Consider the following 15,917-nt stretch of genomic DNA (forward strand, 5'->3'; position numbering starts at 1 on the left):
AAATATTTTTAAATATTTATTAGATTTCATCTTTTTTTTAAATAATTTATTTTTTAATAATATTTTTAAACAAAATATTCTTTTTTTTTAAAACAACTTTTTTACTATTATTTGTTTACACAAGGAAAATCACTTGGACTAAATTTGCTAGTATTTGAAACATTTTGACAACCTATCACTTATTTCTCAATTTTAAAATTCCATCAAATATTTAAATTTATATTTAAATATCAAAAATTAGCTAGAATAAATAATATTAGTATTCATTGACCGACCAATGATTCTTGATCACCGTGACATATATATATATATATATATATATATATATATATATATATATATTATAATTTTATAATTAACAATATCATTTTTATAATTATGTAAAAATTCAAAAATGTGTTCATCTTCTTTTTTGAAAAAAAAGAATGAAGGCAATATCATAGATTCCACAATGAATTTGATAAATACTAATATTGAAAGGGAAGATCAAATTGGTGGGGACTAAATAAATAAAGGATGTAAAAAAGTTGCTTTTGATTGAAAACCTTTTCATGGTTAGTGAGCTTTGATAATAAAAGAACCCATGAATGAGTAGGAGATGATTATTCATCTTTATCACAATATTTATATTTATATATCTAAAGGTTTCCTTTAATTAATTTGGGCTAAACTAGAAAATTAAATGTTTAAGCCAAATTAATCAGACTTAAACATAATTAATCATACTTTCTTTTTATCATTTTAACAGGATTGGTAAAAGTATTAAGTATGATATTTCTCAGATAATATTTCTAAGATAAATTTTCAAATTTAAAACTTGAATTAGAAAATAAATCTTAAAATTCATAAATTCAAGTGTTTAATATTTGTGAGTAGATAATTACAAAAATGTAGAAAGTAAATATAAAAATGTATCTAACAAATATAAATTAGTTAAAGTATGCATAAACTCTTATAACTCATATAACAATTTAATATTTTTTTAATTTTAAAAAATGAGAGACATTTTTTTTTCTTTTTTAATTAAAAATAAAAGAAAAAGCTATCTTTTATTTTTGAGATTGTATGGACAGAAATCATCACATTGACAACTCATTTTTTGAGAATGGGCATAGTACAAGCATCTCAAATTTTTGTGGGGCATCAATTGGATATTCATAAAAATCTCTTTTTCTTTTTTCACTTTCATTTATAAAGATCCCTCAAGAAATATATCTTTTAGACAATTAAGCTTAGTACAAGCACAGACCTTCATGAAATTTATTTTATTTTATTAAAAAGAATTTATTTTAATTATTTAGCTCTTTTAATATAGTCATTTTTTAAATAAAAAATTGACACGTCAGGGAAAAGCTAATTAAAGAATTTTAAAAAATATGACATGTCAATCTCTCATTAGTAACATGATTAATTTATAATTTATAATATATTAAAATTTCATAATCAAATAATTATTTTTTATTTTAATTATTTTTATAAATAAAAAAATTGACACATTAAAAGTAATATATCAATTTTTTTATTAATAAAATGATTAAATTATAATTAAAATCAAAATTATAATTGAAAATATTTTAAAAATTCGTAATCAAAATAAGATTAAATACGACCAGTTTTACTATTATCCCCATCAAAATAATATGATAAAAAGGAAGTAAAGTTATCCGAATGTAAGGAAACTATATGTTCTTATGTGTTGATAAAGTCTTAAATCTATACTTTTTTTCTATAAGTAGCTTTGTTATTTAACTTTTTCTTTTAATAAAAAGGCTTATGTTGCAAAAAGTTTTAATGATTTTATTAATTATTTTTACTTCATTAAATTATCATATTAGTAGTGATTATAGCCAACAAAACAAAGTTAAATAATTAAAAAGTCAATTTCAGGCTAATTTATACAAATCATGGTCCAAGTAAAATGTGTAAATACTGTTTTCTTTTACTTTTTGACTTATTTCTTTCAGTTCTTTATTAAACAAATAAAAATAATCATGATGCATGGCTCTTCAGATTACTAATTTGAGATGGAACTCTAATGGCACCTATAGTTATAGCTTTTATCAAAATTTTGATTTTTATGTAAAAAATATTCAAATAATAGTATACATCACTAAAAGAATTAATTTAGAAAACACTTTTAGTTGTAGTGTAGTTATTCGTTTTGCTTCTATTTAGAACTTAAATTATTATTTTTTAATTTATAACTAAATAGTAACTACAGTCGTAACAACTATTTATAGTGGTCTCTAAGTGATTGTTAAACGTTACACCAAAATTTGATAGAAAAATAGTGATCACTTTGACACCATTTATGTCGTCTCTGATTTAGAGACCATGTGAAGTGGTTGCTAATCCGGATGTGAATTATTTATGGGTGTTTTAGTTACCACTTGAAAATTAATCTCGTGGTCTCTAAATTAGAGTCTGAAGATAATTGTTAGAATAATTTTATAATAATTTATTGAGCCTTGAGGGTTATTAATCTTATTTTGATGATAACAAATAATTAAGAATGACTAATTTTATGTTTTAGTGTTTATGTGTAAAAACAAAAATTGGCTCTTCTAAAACAGGGCAGATTCAGGTCCGCGAACTTTTATTTACGGTTGTAAAACTTCAATTTTCTAGACATACTCGCCTCAAATAGCAAAAACGACAATAGCGTTCTCGACATCCTTTCCAACCGTGAAAATAAAAATTCACGACCATGAAGAAATATTTACGCCCGTAAAAATGATCTTTTTCTCAAAATAAGAAGATACCACATAAGAGTTCACGGGGAAAGTTTCCAAACCGTGAAGGAAGTCTTTCTAGCTGTGAAGAATAATTCACGCTCGTGAAAAATGATATCCTCCTTAAAACCTGAAGAAATGACAAAAGGGTTCATGGGAAAGGTTCCCAAGCCTGAACACGAATTTCCGGTCGTGAACAAATATTCCCAACCGTGAAGAAGATGTTCATGCCCATGAATGATAGAGATTCTCTAGATTTTCAAGAAATCACAAAAGAGCTTACAACCAAAGTTCTCAAGCCCGAAACTAGAGTTTCTAGCCGTGAAAGTAATTTTCACAACCATGAAGAATTATTCACGGTTATGACAGGTTCCAGCTTTTCAAATATATTTTTTCGCACTAATGATTCACGGTCATGAAGAAATATTCACATTCGTGAAACTTCATTGATGACAGTTGTAGAAACGACTATTTTTGTATTAAATGAGGGTGCAATGACTCTATTTCACTTAGAAGTATTTAGACATTATTTGTAAGTGTTATAGGTTAAGCAAGAGCATTTATTTTAAGCCCCCATTATGTATTTACTCTCAACAATTCAAAATCTTCATCTTTTTCGTCTTGTATTAAAGGTTCAAGCTTGAGATTGAATCTTTGGATAGTTTGGTATCTAATTCTTATATTCAAAGCTCAAAAGGTGAGATTGAGTATTTGGGTAAGGGATTAAAAACTCTTGTAACTAAGATTAAAAACCTTAGATTTGATTAGAGTGTGAGCCTAGGAAAATACTTGGGTTAGAGTGTAAACCTTTGGAAAAATACTTAGATTTATTCTTAGCCTTCTAAAAGAGCACAAATAGAGTTAGGTTTGTAACTTTATTTGATAGTGGAAATCTAAAGAGAATTCTTGAAGAGTAGATGTAGGCAAGAGTTGGCCGAACTATTATAAATTCTTGGTGTTGTGAGTTGTGCTTGATTTTTATTTTTTATTTTAGTTTATTTTTTATTTCTTTTTCAACCAATTCACCCCCTCCTTCTTGGTTTCCATTAGAATTACATTTGGTATCATAGCTTTGGTCTTCTTCATCAAAGATTTAATCATCTTGGAAGTAAATATCCATAGCATCCACATCAAACTATGATAGCATGGATTAAGCATTCAGTAGACCGCCCTTCTTCGATGGAAGCGATCACCCATATTGGAAGAATCGCATGGATATATTCCTTAAAAGTGATGGAATTGACCTATGGGACATAGTAAAAAAAGGTGTAATTCTTTCAGCAAAGAGAGAAAATGGTATTGAAGTGCTCAAGATAAAAAAAAAAAAAGAATAGTCTCTAGAAGAAAAAAAAGCTTTACTTCAAGGGATTGAAAGGCCATGAACATCCTCTATTATGCTCTATCTAGAGAGTTGATATCCATATATTTATAAAATTTATTTACAAATTTAAAGTCTGTGTTTTGATTGAAATAAAAATTAATCTAGAATTTTTCGTGATTAAATTTATAAAAAAGTTTATAGCTAAATTAAATTCTAACAGATAAAGTAGAATTTCCAAATGAATTTCATATTTGTAAGTCAATATAATATATAACACTAAAATATTTTTTTAACATTATCATTTATGTTTTACTTTTTTTCTCGCATCTTTTCTTTCGAATAAGATAAATTTTTTAATAGATTTTAACCAAATACAATGTAAGTGTTTTTATTTAAAACTAAGGTGTCCTAAAGCTTACATAGTAGATTAATAATTTTAAATAGCATATAAGAAAAAAAACTTAATTATTAAATTTTTGAAGCATATAAATCTAAATTTAAATATATATTTATTATATAAGTAGGCTTTAAATTCAATGAATATTAGTTAATCGCTTAAAAATTAGTATAATTTCAATAGAGTTACTACTAAAGAACCAGTATTATACTGTATTAATAAAATTATATTTCAAAAGTTTTCGAGTATTTCGATTGCGATAAATTTCAATTCGGACAAAAATCTCCAAAAAATTCCATTCTAAACCCTAAAAACACACACACATACCCCTAAAACAATTTAGGGATTGTGAGTAAAATTTCCAAAACTTTGCATAAACAGAAAGGGACCAATTAATCCTACGACACCCTAAACAGACATTAGGTGATTGTTTGCATGTGAGTATGGGAGTGGGGTCCAAACTCCTAACTGCATTTGACAAGATGATGATGATGATGATGGAACAATTTATGGACACGTGTCAAAATCATGTACACGGACAAAAATGTCTTGTTCTATCCACTGACAAAATACCAAACAGCCCACAGTTCATGTGCTTGTGATGCAAACAGACAATTAAAATCCACAATTTTTAATTAATTGTCAATTAAAAAATATAAAAAATAAAAAAACACGCGCACCTAAAATTTTAAATCCTATCATCATTTCCTCTTTGGATTCCTTTACCGTTGCTTTTTTTGTTTTGACCATTTTACCCCTGCTCGTGATGTGTGCCTCCTGCTTTCTTTCTTTCTTATTCTACTCACGGGTGGGTTCTTCTTTTTTAACACTGCTACTGCTGTTTGGTCCTCCTGATTGGGTCCCACATAACCGTAATGCGCCTCATGATGCAACCACACGTGTAGCTACACCACGCATTACGTCGTCTTCTGCTCTACGTATATTGGCCTGTTATGGAGTTAAGAATGACAGGCGGGTAAGGGCATTAACGGCGTTAGGATGGTTGTCCTTTTGCCTTTTGTGGTAATAACGAGGAAGGTTTTCATTGGGAAAATTCATTTCTTGTTTCCACTTGCAAATCATTTTTATTATGAAATTACTCCTTATTTCTTGGAGTACAAAAATTACTTAAGTTGCTTAGAAATTAAATAATTAATATTTTATTTATTATTTTATTTTGAAAGATGAAACCATTATTTAAAAAAAAATACTGAAAGTTTCTAAAATAAAAAGTCATTAATTTTCTTCAAAGGTTCTTGAACAAGTCTATATACTCATAAAAAAATTAATATTCTAAATATATAAGTACAAATTAAATATTTATATAGATAAAAGGTCAATATTAAATGAAAATGCATTAAATTATATATAATAAATTTAAATTCTAAATACATATTTTTCTCCTTACAAATCGAAACGAATATTAATTACAAATTTATATACTATTTATTTATTATATATTTTTCACTCTAACTAAAATTTGTATAATTAAGTGATGGATTATAATATAATTTTTTAAATAAAAATACAGATTTATTATATTATATTATTATTAAGAAATTTTTATTTTTTAGAATTTTAATGTTCCATCTAAGCCCCTATCAAAAATAGATTCCACTTATGAGGTGGAAAAATTCAAAATCCAAAACCCACCATTTTAAAACAAATGATAAATAGTCATAATATTTTATATTTTAATATTATCCCCAATACATTTATCTTATTTTAGAATTATATTTAACTTTAAATGTAAATCAATTATTTTTATAGTTAATTCAAATGATAAAATTTTTAAAATTATAAATTATAAAATCCCTCAATTCAAACAATACATTAAACCCATAAACTCAAAGTATATTAAGTGGATTTTTGCCTAACTAATATTGGCCACACAAAATTTATTTGTGGGTTTAGCCTAACCCATCTCACAATTCTAGTAAAAGAAGGCAGCAAAATAAATTATAGTACAAACAGACACAACTACCACAAATTTACATAAGTGAGGATCTTAAAATCAGCCATTTAATGCAACTCCAATGCCATGCCAAGCAGAAGAATTAAACAACCTGCTATTTGATGGCAGGAAACATTTGTTGTTGAGGGATGAAAAGGACTGTAGTTTTGAATTAAATAGTTTATTTTCAATTTATAAGAAAATTATTATTTATTTTTATTATTGTTTCTCTAAAATATTTTTATCAAAATTTTGTATAAAAATTATAATTTTGAAGTATAAGAGTTAATTATATGTGATAATATATATATCACTGATGTGATATGACACCGAATCAATTTACTAAAAATCAAATATCACATAAAGCTTTGTACGGAGCAATCTGAAAATTATTAGGGCAAATTTTATGATTTTTCATAAGAAGGAAATAAACAAAAATACTCAGATATAATTTTTTTTTAAAAGAATTATTTAGAATTTTTTGTTAAAAGCCACAAAATTAGCTTTATTTATAATTTTTTGTACAAAATTGTTATACATAGATTTAAATGAGAAATTTTAATACAAAGTTGAATATTATTTATTATAAAGAATTGTATGAAATCATTGTTATCTTTCAATTGCAATGTATTTTACGTTTCGAATTTAAACTTATAAATTAATTTTAGAAATTTTTAAAAAAATATTAAAATTAATAAAAAATATTATTTTAATATACAGATTTTTGTAAAAATACTGTTTTCTAGCTTTTCCTTTCGAATTTATAGGATAGTATTATTTTAATTATTTCTGATTGTATTTCTATTGCTTTTAAGTTGTTTTCAGTACTTTATCTAAAAATAAAAATTTATAAAAATTATAGATTAAAAAGTCGAAAAATAATATTTTTAACACAGTAAAAATAAAAAAATAAATTTTGATAAAAATAATTTTTTATTATATATCTCCATTATCTAATGATGAAGAAGGTATAAGTAATTTTGCCTACATGACACATAAAAACTTCCACTTATTTATTTGCATATGCATGTAACAAGTCAGAGTTGAGTTGAGAGAATGTTTCTAAGAGGCTTTGACAAGTATTTATTATACTTTTGTTTCTTTTATTGCAATTTCACATTTAATTTGCATTTTTTTTACAATATGATTTTTTCTTGGTTTTTTTTTTTTAATTTGTTGTATCCAACAATGGAATGATATCTCTATTTCATGATTTCACTTTTCATAAGATGATTTCATAATGTAAGATTTTTTTCTTTTTTAGTTGATATATATGCATTTTTGTAAAATTATCTTCTACTTCTTTTTATAATAAATAAGGATAAAAAAAATCAAATTTAAAGTTGTATGTATAATTAAATTAAGGTAAGCATTCACTTATTTCAATTCAAAATTGGATGAAAATAATAAAACAAATTAAATTAAAGTTTTAGAATTATAAACTGAATGTGATAGAATAATATAAATTGTCTTTTAAAAAGAATAAAAGACTAAATTAAATAAATTCAGATTGAACACAAAATATATTTTAAAATAATAATTTTAATATATCAAAATATTTTCTTAAGAAATATAAAAATTTAATTTGATCCAATCGAATTAATTTATTCAAAATTAAATCGAACTGGATTAAATTATAATTTTTAGAAAATAAAACTGAATGGAAGTAAATTTATATAAATCCTTACGAATAAAATTGAAATAAATAAAGTGAAAATTTATAATTTTTATTTAAAATAATTAAATTTTATATAAAGAAAAATGTATAATTTTATTTTCAGATTTTATTTTAATATTTAATTATAATATCTAAAATATAAAAATTATTTTTATTATTATTATAAAAAATAACATAAAAAATATAAAATATTATTTAGAAAATTTCTAAAAGTATAACATAATTTTCAATAAATAGACAGTAAATCTCAATGTGGGCAAGTTTCCAGAAAACTGTAAGAAGCATTTAGAGATCAATTTTCCATTTTATTTTTACGAAATGTTCTTTTTTGCTAGAAATGTGGGCTGGCAATATCAAAATATTTTAATTTGATTTTGGGAAATAGTGCATTTCCAAAATGGTTTATTTGAAAAAAATATTTAAAAATATATAATATTAAAGAAAAAAAAGAACTGATATTGACCATTGTTGGGTCACCTTTATACATCTTTAATAGCTTGATTTTCACAATTGGAATCCATTATCTTGAGGATAATAATATCATAAAACACTAATTACCATATTAAAAGAAATATATTATTATTTTTTAATATTTTCTGATCAGAACAGAAGAATCTTTGTCTATAATAATATTAAAACATGATCGTGGATGAGACGCCAAGTTGTAAAGGATTCTGCCACGTAATGGTCCATATTATAATATATATAATTATATTTGATCAATTATTTTATTTTCCAAATTACATATATCATTGGATTCCTTTAAATGATGGTAAAATAAATGCAATTATATGCTTATAGGAATAAGGAAATCCCCTTTTTCTGTTTTTCTTTTTTATTTTTTATTTTTTATTTTTTACAACTTAATCAAAAGCTTAGTTAGGTCCATGGAATCACCAACTTAATCATCAACCCACCACACCTCTAAAACTCAAGCATTTAAAACTTTCAAACCAACAATTATCACCTTAAATATTATTTGGGTCCATCATATTGCTTTCAATTTGTAAAAGGTTATATTATATAATTTTATCTTCAAAATCATCACAAAAATTTAAAATAAAATTTAAAAATACATTCTCGAGCGTAATTTATATATTTGAATATATTTATTAAAAACGCACATAACTAGTTTATAAGATTTTTTTAACTATATAAATTTAATCAGTTTATAAATGATTTAAATAATATTCAGATCAAGTAATAATAAAATATATTTAAACTAAACTAAAGTTGTTTACCTTCAATTTAGTTTTATCAGTTTATATCATTCATTAAATTTAATATAGTACTATTTTTTCTAAAAGAATTAAAATTATTTGTAACTGTATACATATAAATAAATGTATATCTTATAAAAATTAAACTACTTATATATGGGTATAAAGGAAAACTATAACTTTTAATTTATTAAATTAACTACTACTTTTTTTATTTTATGAAAGAAATATTGTATAATAAACTAAAACTTCTAAATAAAAATACAAAAATAAAATGAGATTAACTTGTTATATAAGTAGAATTCATTCATTTCATATAATGAGTTTCAAAGTTTACAATAATTTATTAAAATAATATGTTTTTATACTAATTCTATTTAATAAAATAGAAATAAAAAAATTATTTAGATTGAGAAGAATTGTTGAATAAAATAAATAAATAATGGGCAATATTTAAATTTCCATCTTTGTTTGAAACATATTAAAATGCAAATTGAGATGATAAAATTAGTGTAAATTTACAAAAAGAAGCAGAAGATAACATGTGGAAGGGGTCCAAAATGACAGCAATCTGAAAATGATAAAAGCAAGCTTCCATTAATACAACTCTGAATTCACCCCTCTTACCCTCCTTGTCCATATTCTTGTTTGTAATCAATTGAATTTACATATGCAAATTTCTTTTTTTATTTTTTTTAAGAAAATAAAGAACTTCTGTTTTTCAGTTGAATTGAAACATTATAGTCAAGCAATTATTTAATTTTAATTTCACTAATTCAAAATGCAATATTTTCATATAAATTATAAACATACATGAAATTGATTGATGTCAATTTTCTCATAAAAAAAATAAATTTACACAATAGGGTGCAATTTAGTAAACCAAATATCAAGGCTACAACTTTTTTCTTTTAAAAACATGATTTTCAAGAAAAAAAGAAGAATAATAAATTTTTATTGATTTTAACCTTTTGCTTTTCTTTTTAAGTTTTAGAGAGGAGAGGAAAAAGGGCTTTGCTTATATTGTTTTGAAGGACATTAGAAAGGGACAGTTTTTATTAATGAGAAAGTAGATTGAGAGAGAGAGAGGGAGAGAGAAAATGACAAAAACAGAAAGTTAAGGCTTTTTCTTTTGTAGAGAGAGGAAGTGGTAGTGGACAGAGTTTTTCTTTGGCCTCAGCAAAAGACCCACTTCCTTCAAAGTTTAGTTCTCAAAGGGGGAGTGGGGTGTTGGGTGCGTAGGTTAAGCAGAGAGAAAGAGAAAAAAGTTTGAGCCTTTTAAGTGCTCTCTCTCTTTCTCTTTCTTCTTTCTTTGTGTATAGTGTGTAGTAATGCTTTAGCTCTAACGTACACACGGGGAGCGTTGGATAAGCAAACTGCACCACACTGCTTTGAATCTTTCTTCAGTTTCTTTTCTTTGGGGTGGTTTTAGTGAAGAAGATGGGTTCTTGTAGCAAGGGCAGAGGTTTAATGGTGGTGTTTTGGTTAATGGGTGTGTTGTCTTTTACTTCATCAGCTAGATTAGGTGTTGAAAGGCAAAAGTTTGAAGTGAAAAAACACTTGAATCGCTTGAACAAGCCTGCTCTTAAGAGCATTGAGGTATACTCTCTCTTTCTCTCTCTAAACTTCTGTTTGGTTCCTGAGAAAGTCAGTGGCAAAGTGAAGAAAGAGAAAGTGCTTTTTTCTTTCTTTCTTTTGACATTGTCTTTTTTTTATTATTCTTCTTTAAAAATAATGTTTTGGATTTTTGAAATGGGTTCCAAATTCTTTTTGCTTTCCTGCAATTTGTTATTTTATTTTTACCTCAGGAATCAAATGGGTTATATGGTTTATGAATGCCAAATGTGTGTTATTTATATTTATGTTTAGTTTTGTAATAATATTCGCTAATGTTTTTCTTTCTCTCCTTTGTTCAGTGAAATTTTTTAGATTTTAAAAGAATCAAATGATGTTGTGATTATTGGGCTTTTCTTTCTCTTCTCTCTCTGCAATTATTTCCTTTTTGAGAAGTTAATGAAGAAATAAAGAATAGAACTCAAAGTTTCCTATGCAACTAAACAAAACATTAATGCTGATGGGTACTTTAAGTTGAGCTTTCTTTATTTCTGTCCTCTTTTCTGTTTCAAATCTCTCTCTTTTGTTTCTATCATTCTTTGCACATTTTTGAAGTAACTAAATGTCTTGATTTGTTTGAATGAGAAATTTCTGGGTATTACTGTGGATACTCCATTTTCTTATTATTATTATTTATTTTTGGATTTTTTATGTCTATGCAGAGTTCAGATGGGGATATAATAGACTGTGTTCCCATGGCTCATCAACCAGCTTTTGATCATCCTTTCCTCAAAGACCACAAGATCCAGGTCAATCTCAGTGACCTGCATACTTCTACTCTCAGGCATTTTAAGTAGCTTTGTTTTCTCTTTTTTTTTTTTTTTTTGCTGTTACTGATTTTATTTAAATTTCTCTTCTGGGTTTTAGATGAGGCCTAGTTATCATCCAGAAGGGCTATTTGATGAGAACAAAGTGGCTACAGAGTCAAAAGAACGAACAAAACCAATCACTCAGTTGTGGCATGCCAACGGTAAATGCCCTGAAGGTACTATCCCCGTTAGAAGAACAAAGGAGGAGGATGTCTTGAGAGCAAGTTCAGTGAAAAGGTATGGTAAGAAGAAGAGAAGAAGCATCCCAAAGCCTAGGTCTGCAGATCCTGATCTCATCAATGAAAGTGGCCACCAAGTAAAGTTCTTGCTTTTCATTTTCTTCTTTAAGATTTTCTTTTTCTTCATTTAAAGGATAATAAAGTACCTTTTTTACCCCATTTACTTTGTTTATGTTGGTATTAATCTATTTGTTCTATTCCTCTGGCATGTTCTTTGGGCGATTAGCATGCTATAGCTTATGTGGAAGGAGACAAGTATTATGGAGCAAAAGCAACCATTAATGTATGGGAACCCAAAATTCAACAGCCTAATGAGTTCAGCCTGTCTCAGCTATGGATATTGGGAGGTTCCTTTGGTGAAGATCTCAACAGTATTGAAGCTGGCTGGCAGGTACTCTTGTAGTTTATTTTAGTACTCCCTAGTGACCTGAAATAATTGATCTTACCATATCTCTTATTTTGAGTACTTGTTTATGGATGGAAACAGGTCAGTCCAGATCTATATGGCGACAACAACACAAGGCTTTTCACCTACTGGACTGTAAGCTTCTACTTGGTTCTTCTTTGTTTAACTTTCAGCAACTTTGATGAATTTTCAGTCACACATATCTTTGTGAAATATTGCAGAGTGATGCATATCAAGCCACAGGTTGCTACAATCTTCTTTGCTCAGGCTTTATTCAAATCAATAGTGAGATAGCAATGGGAGCAAGTATCTCTCCTGTTTCTGGCTACCGCAATTCCCAATATGATATTAGTATACTTGTCTGGAAGGTAAATGCCAAAGGCCTTCACATTCAGCTCTAGATAAAAGAGAACCAAAAAAAAACAGAAAAAAGTAATAGCCAAAGAGAAAAATGAAGCTAGCTGATACTGTCAAAGATGCATGTGAACTTCTATGATCTTTTTGTCTTTTTTCCCAACAAGACCTTTAAAAATATGCATGTTAAAATGCATCCCAGGCTACATCAGCAGGCAAAATGTTCCTCACATAAATAATAGAGGGGAAGGCGTCAGAACATTATTGAGGTGCAGATGCTAAGAATCTTAAGCATCATCAGTGATTTGGACACGTTTTGAATTGTTAAATGGGGTTACAACAGACATGAGATCATAAGATTGCCTACCATTGCAGGCCATAAATCATTAACTGAAGACTGTAGTTAACATTTTTTTTGCCCTGTCACTTGGTGCTTCTTTGTTACCTCTGTTACTTGTTCATGTACCTTAAGCTGATTATTTGGGAATTCTTGTAGGATCCAAAAGAGGGACACTGGTGGATGCAATTTGGGAATGACTATGTGTTGGGATACTGGCCTTCTTTCTTGTTCTCATACTTGGCAGACAGTGCTTCCATGATTGAATGGGGAGGCGAGGTTGTAAACTCAGAGCCAGATGGTAAGCACACCTCAACTCAGATGGGCAGTGGTCATTTCCCTGAAGAAGGGTTTGGAAAATCAAGCTATTTCAGGAATATTCAAGTTGTTGATGATTCTAATAACCTCAAGGCCCCTAAAGGAATTGGTACCTTTACTGAGCAATCCAACTGCTATGATGTTCAAACTGGAAGCAATGGGGACTGGGGCCATTACTTTTATTATGGTGGCCCGGGTAGAAATTCCAATTGCCCATGAAGAGGAATTCCTATTTCACTTCATGTAATTTACTCACTCTGTATCATTCAACCTAGTAATGCGTCCCACCTCCCCTCTTTTGTATACCCTCTTCTTTCTTTTTTACTGTTAGGTTGGGTTAGTGATGTGACCTCTCTAGTGGGAAGTTTTGACTCTTGGCCTTTTTTTTTTTCTTACTAAAAATATTCTCCATGTAAGTGGTTGGGAATATGATGGCAAGTTTCTCAAAGCTAAAGAAACAGGCCTTTGTTTACTCTTTTTAGTCTTTATTATAGTCTATTTGTTTGTAAACTCCTTTCTTGGAGTGGTTTGTGAATGAATGAATTGCTTTTCCATCTACCATCTTCAGTTACAGTCTCAAAACAAAGTACCCAACAAATTGTTTCATGCTTTATCTTAACAAATCCTAGGTTCTGGGTATGAGTTCTAACACGCTAATCCATCTTCTTGCTGGAGAAACTTTAGAGCAGAAAAACCAACTCCTCTGTAGAGAGAACATTCTTTAAAATATAACTTTTAAATATTAAAGGGTAAAAACAGTGTAATGTGGAAAAATACAGCAGGTATATAGTAATTATCCATATTTTTTTAATGGAGAAGTTTAGAGATCAATAAAGGAAGAGGAAGAGGAAGAGGTTGAGGGAGGGCATGGTGGTTGAAGAATATGGACTCCTGGAGAGAATTGCATGTGAGTCGGTGGCAAGCACATTGTATCTAAGGTGCATCTCTACTTTCTGCCATATGAAGAAAAGAGGCCTACTTTCACTCTCTCCACCTCACTCTATACTAAGCAATTTAGTACTAATAAAACCATTTTGTCCATCCTTTACACATTTGAATATATTCTTGGTTCTTCCATTGTGTGGTAAAGGCTTCCAATTTAAGATTCCTTTACCTAAATCATATCAAAAGTTGAGTTCATTTTAAACTTAGACTTTATATGTTAAAACTTCCATTTTTCTCCCTGCCAACTACCCAATATTTTATGGCAAGACATACCCCAGTGCACAAAACTTTTTAGATAAATTTAGTTTAACAATCAGGTTATCTATTATTTATTGATAAAATTAATTGTATAGTAATGTGTGACATTATTTAGTAGTTATTATATTTATATTGGTTGATTTATTTCATTATTGTTAACAACTCATGATTAAAAGTTAACCAATGCAAATGTAATAATTAATAAATCATATCATACGATATTATGTAATTAAATTTATTTATAATGGTAAATTGAATTTACCTGAAATTTTATCTTTTACTTCTTAATTAGTTGAGACACGAGAGTGGAAATGTTAGTATGATGTACATTTGGCATCTACCACTTTAGTTAGTGTTAATTTTACTCATCATGACTAGTTTTGTTCATGTTACTTGATAATTGGAGAACACCTAAAAGTGTTGGAGTAGTAAGATCATTATAATTGAATGACTAAAATGAAATTCAATGGCCATTTTGTGAAATCTAATCCTTTAATCTTCCAACATAGTACAAAAGTATTTGAGAACTCTTGCATATGATGATAATACACTTGGGTATTGAATTATTATTTTGAAAGATTTTTCATGTTGTGCATGGAAATGATGAGAAGGTGTATGGTCATCAATGCTGCTATATGCAGGGGAGCAAAGTTCCACTGCAGCCCACAACATCATGCTGTATAATGACATTAGGGTTCCAAAAGTCACCCCTCATTGCCCCCTTTTCTTGATCATGGCTCAAAAAAAGGGTGTTTAAATTGATTACATTTATAATGAGCATGTGGGTATTATGTAATTTATAATTGTGGTCAAGCCTCCTTTTATTTCTCTATGAAACAACATGATTCTACTTTACCATAATACATTATAATTCAATCAAAGCAAATCTAAAGATAGATTAATCATATTCTGAAAATAAATTAAAATGTATAAACTCAAAAATAGTGACTGAATGTCACATTATATGGCCGTTTAAACTCTGTTTTGGGATTGCATTTGGAAAAAGCAATGTACAAAAGAAAAATTAACTCTTTTAAGTTTAAAAGATTACTTTCAAAGAAAAGATAAAGTGATATTTTTTATAAAAGTAAATTTGATAAAAATATTTTATAAAATTTGTAAAAATTAAGTTTTACTAATGTTGCCCTTATATGAAAAAAAATAAAATATAAATAATAAAATATTTATTTTTTTAGGTTTTCTTTTCATCTTACTTTTTACTAAAGAAAGCCTAAAAGGGTTCCAAAATGAACAAATAAGTAAAAAGGAAGATGAAATATTTAAGTCTTCCTTTTTCAATCTTTATTCTGTTCAGAAGAGGAAATGAAAATGAAA

At 27.4% G+C, this 15,917-nt stretch overlaps 1 protein-coding gene across 1 annotated transcript; it reads left to right on the forward strand.

Moving 5' to 3' along the window:
* Positions 1 to 10,378: 10,378 nt before the first annotated feature.
* On the forward strand, positions 10,379 to 13,937 carry LOC8282176. Its single transcript, XM_048379466.1, has 7 exons — positions 10,379 to 10,901; positions 11,579 to 11,665; positions 11,784 to 12,041; positions 12,191 to 12,355; positions 12,452 to 12,505; positions 12,592 to 12,738; positions 13,221 to 13,937. Exons 1-7 carry the CDS (start codon positions 10,743 to 10,745, stop codon positions 13,596 to 13,598), a joined length of 1,248 nt encoding a protein of 415 aa, XP_048235423.1. The 5' UTR covers positions 10,379 to 10,742; the 3' UTR covers positions 13,599 to 13,937.
* Positions 13,938 to 15,917: the final 1,980 nt, after the last annotated feature.

The sequence above is a fragment of the Ricinus communis genome, chromosome 9 (genome assembly GCF_019578655.1).
Source record: "Ricinus communis isolate WT05 ecotype wild-type chromosome 9, ASM1957865v1, whole genome shotgun sequence".
NCBI classification, from domain to species: domain Eukaryota; kingdom Viridiplantae; phylum Streptophyta; class Magnoliopsida; order Malpighiales; family Euphorbiaceae; genus Ricinus; species Ricinus communis.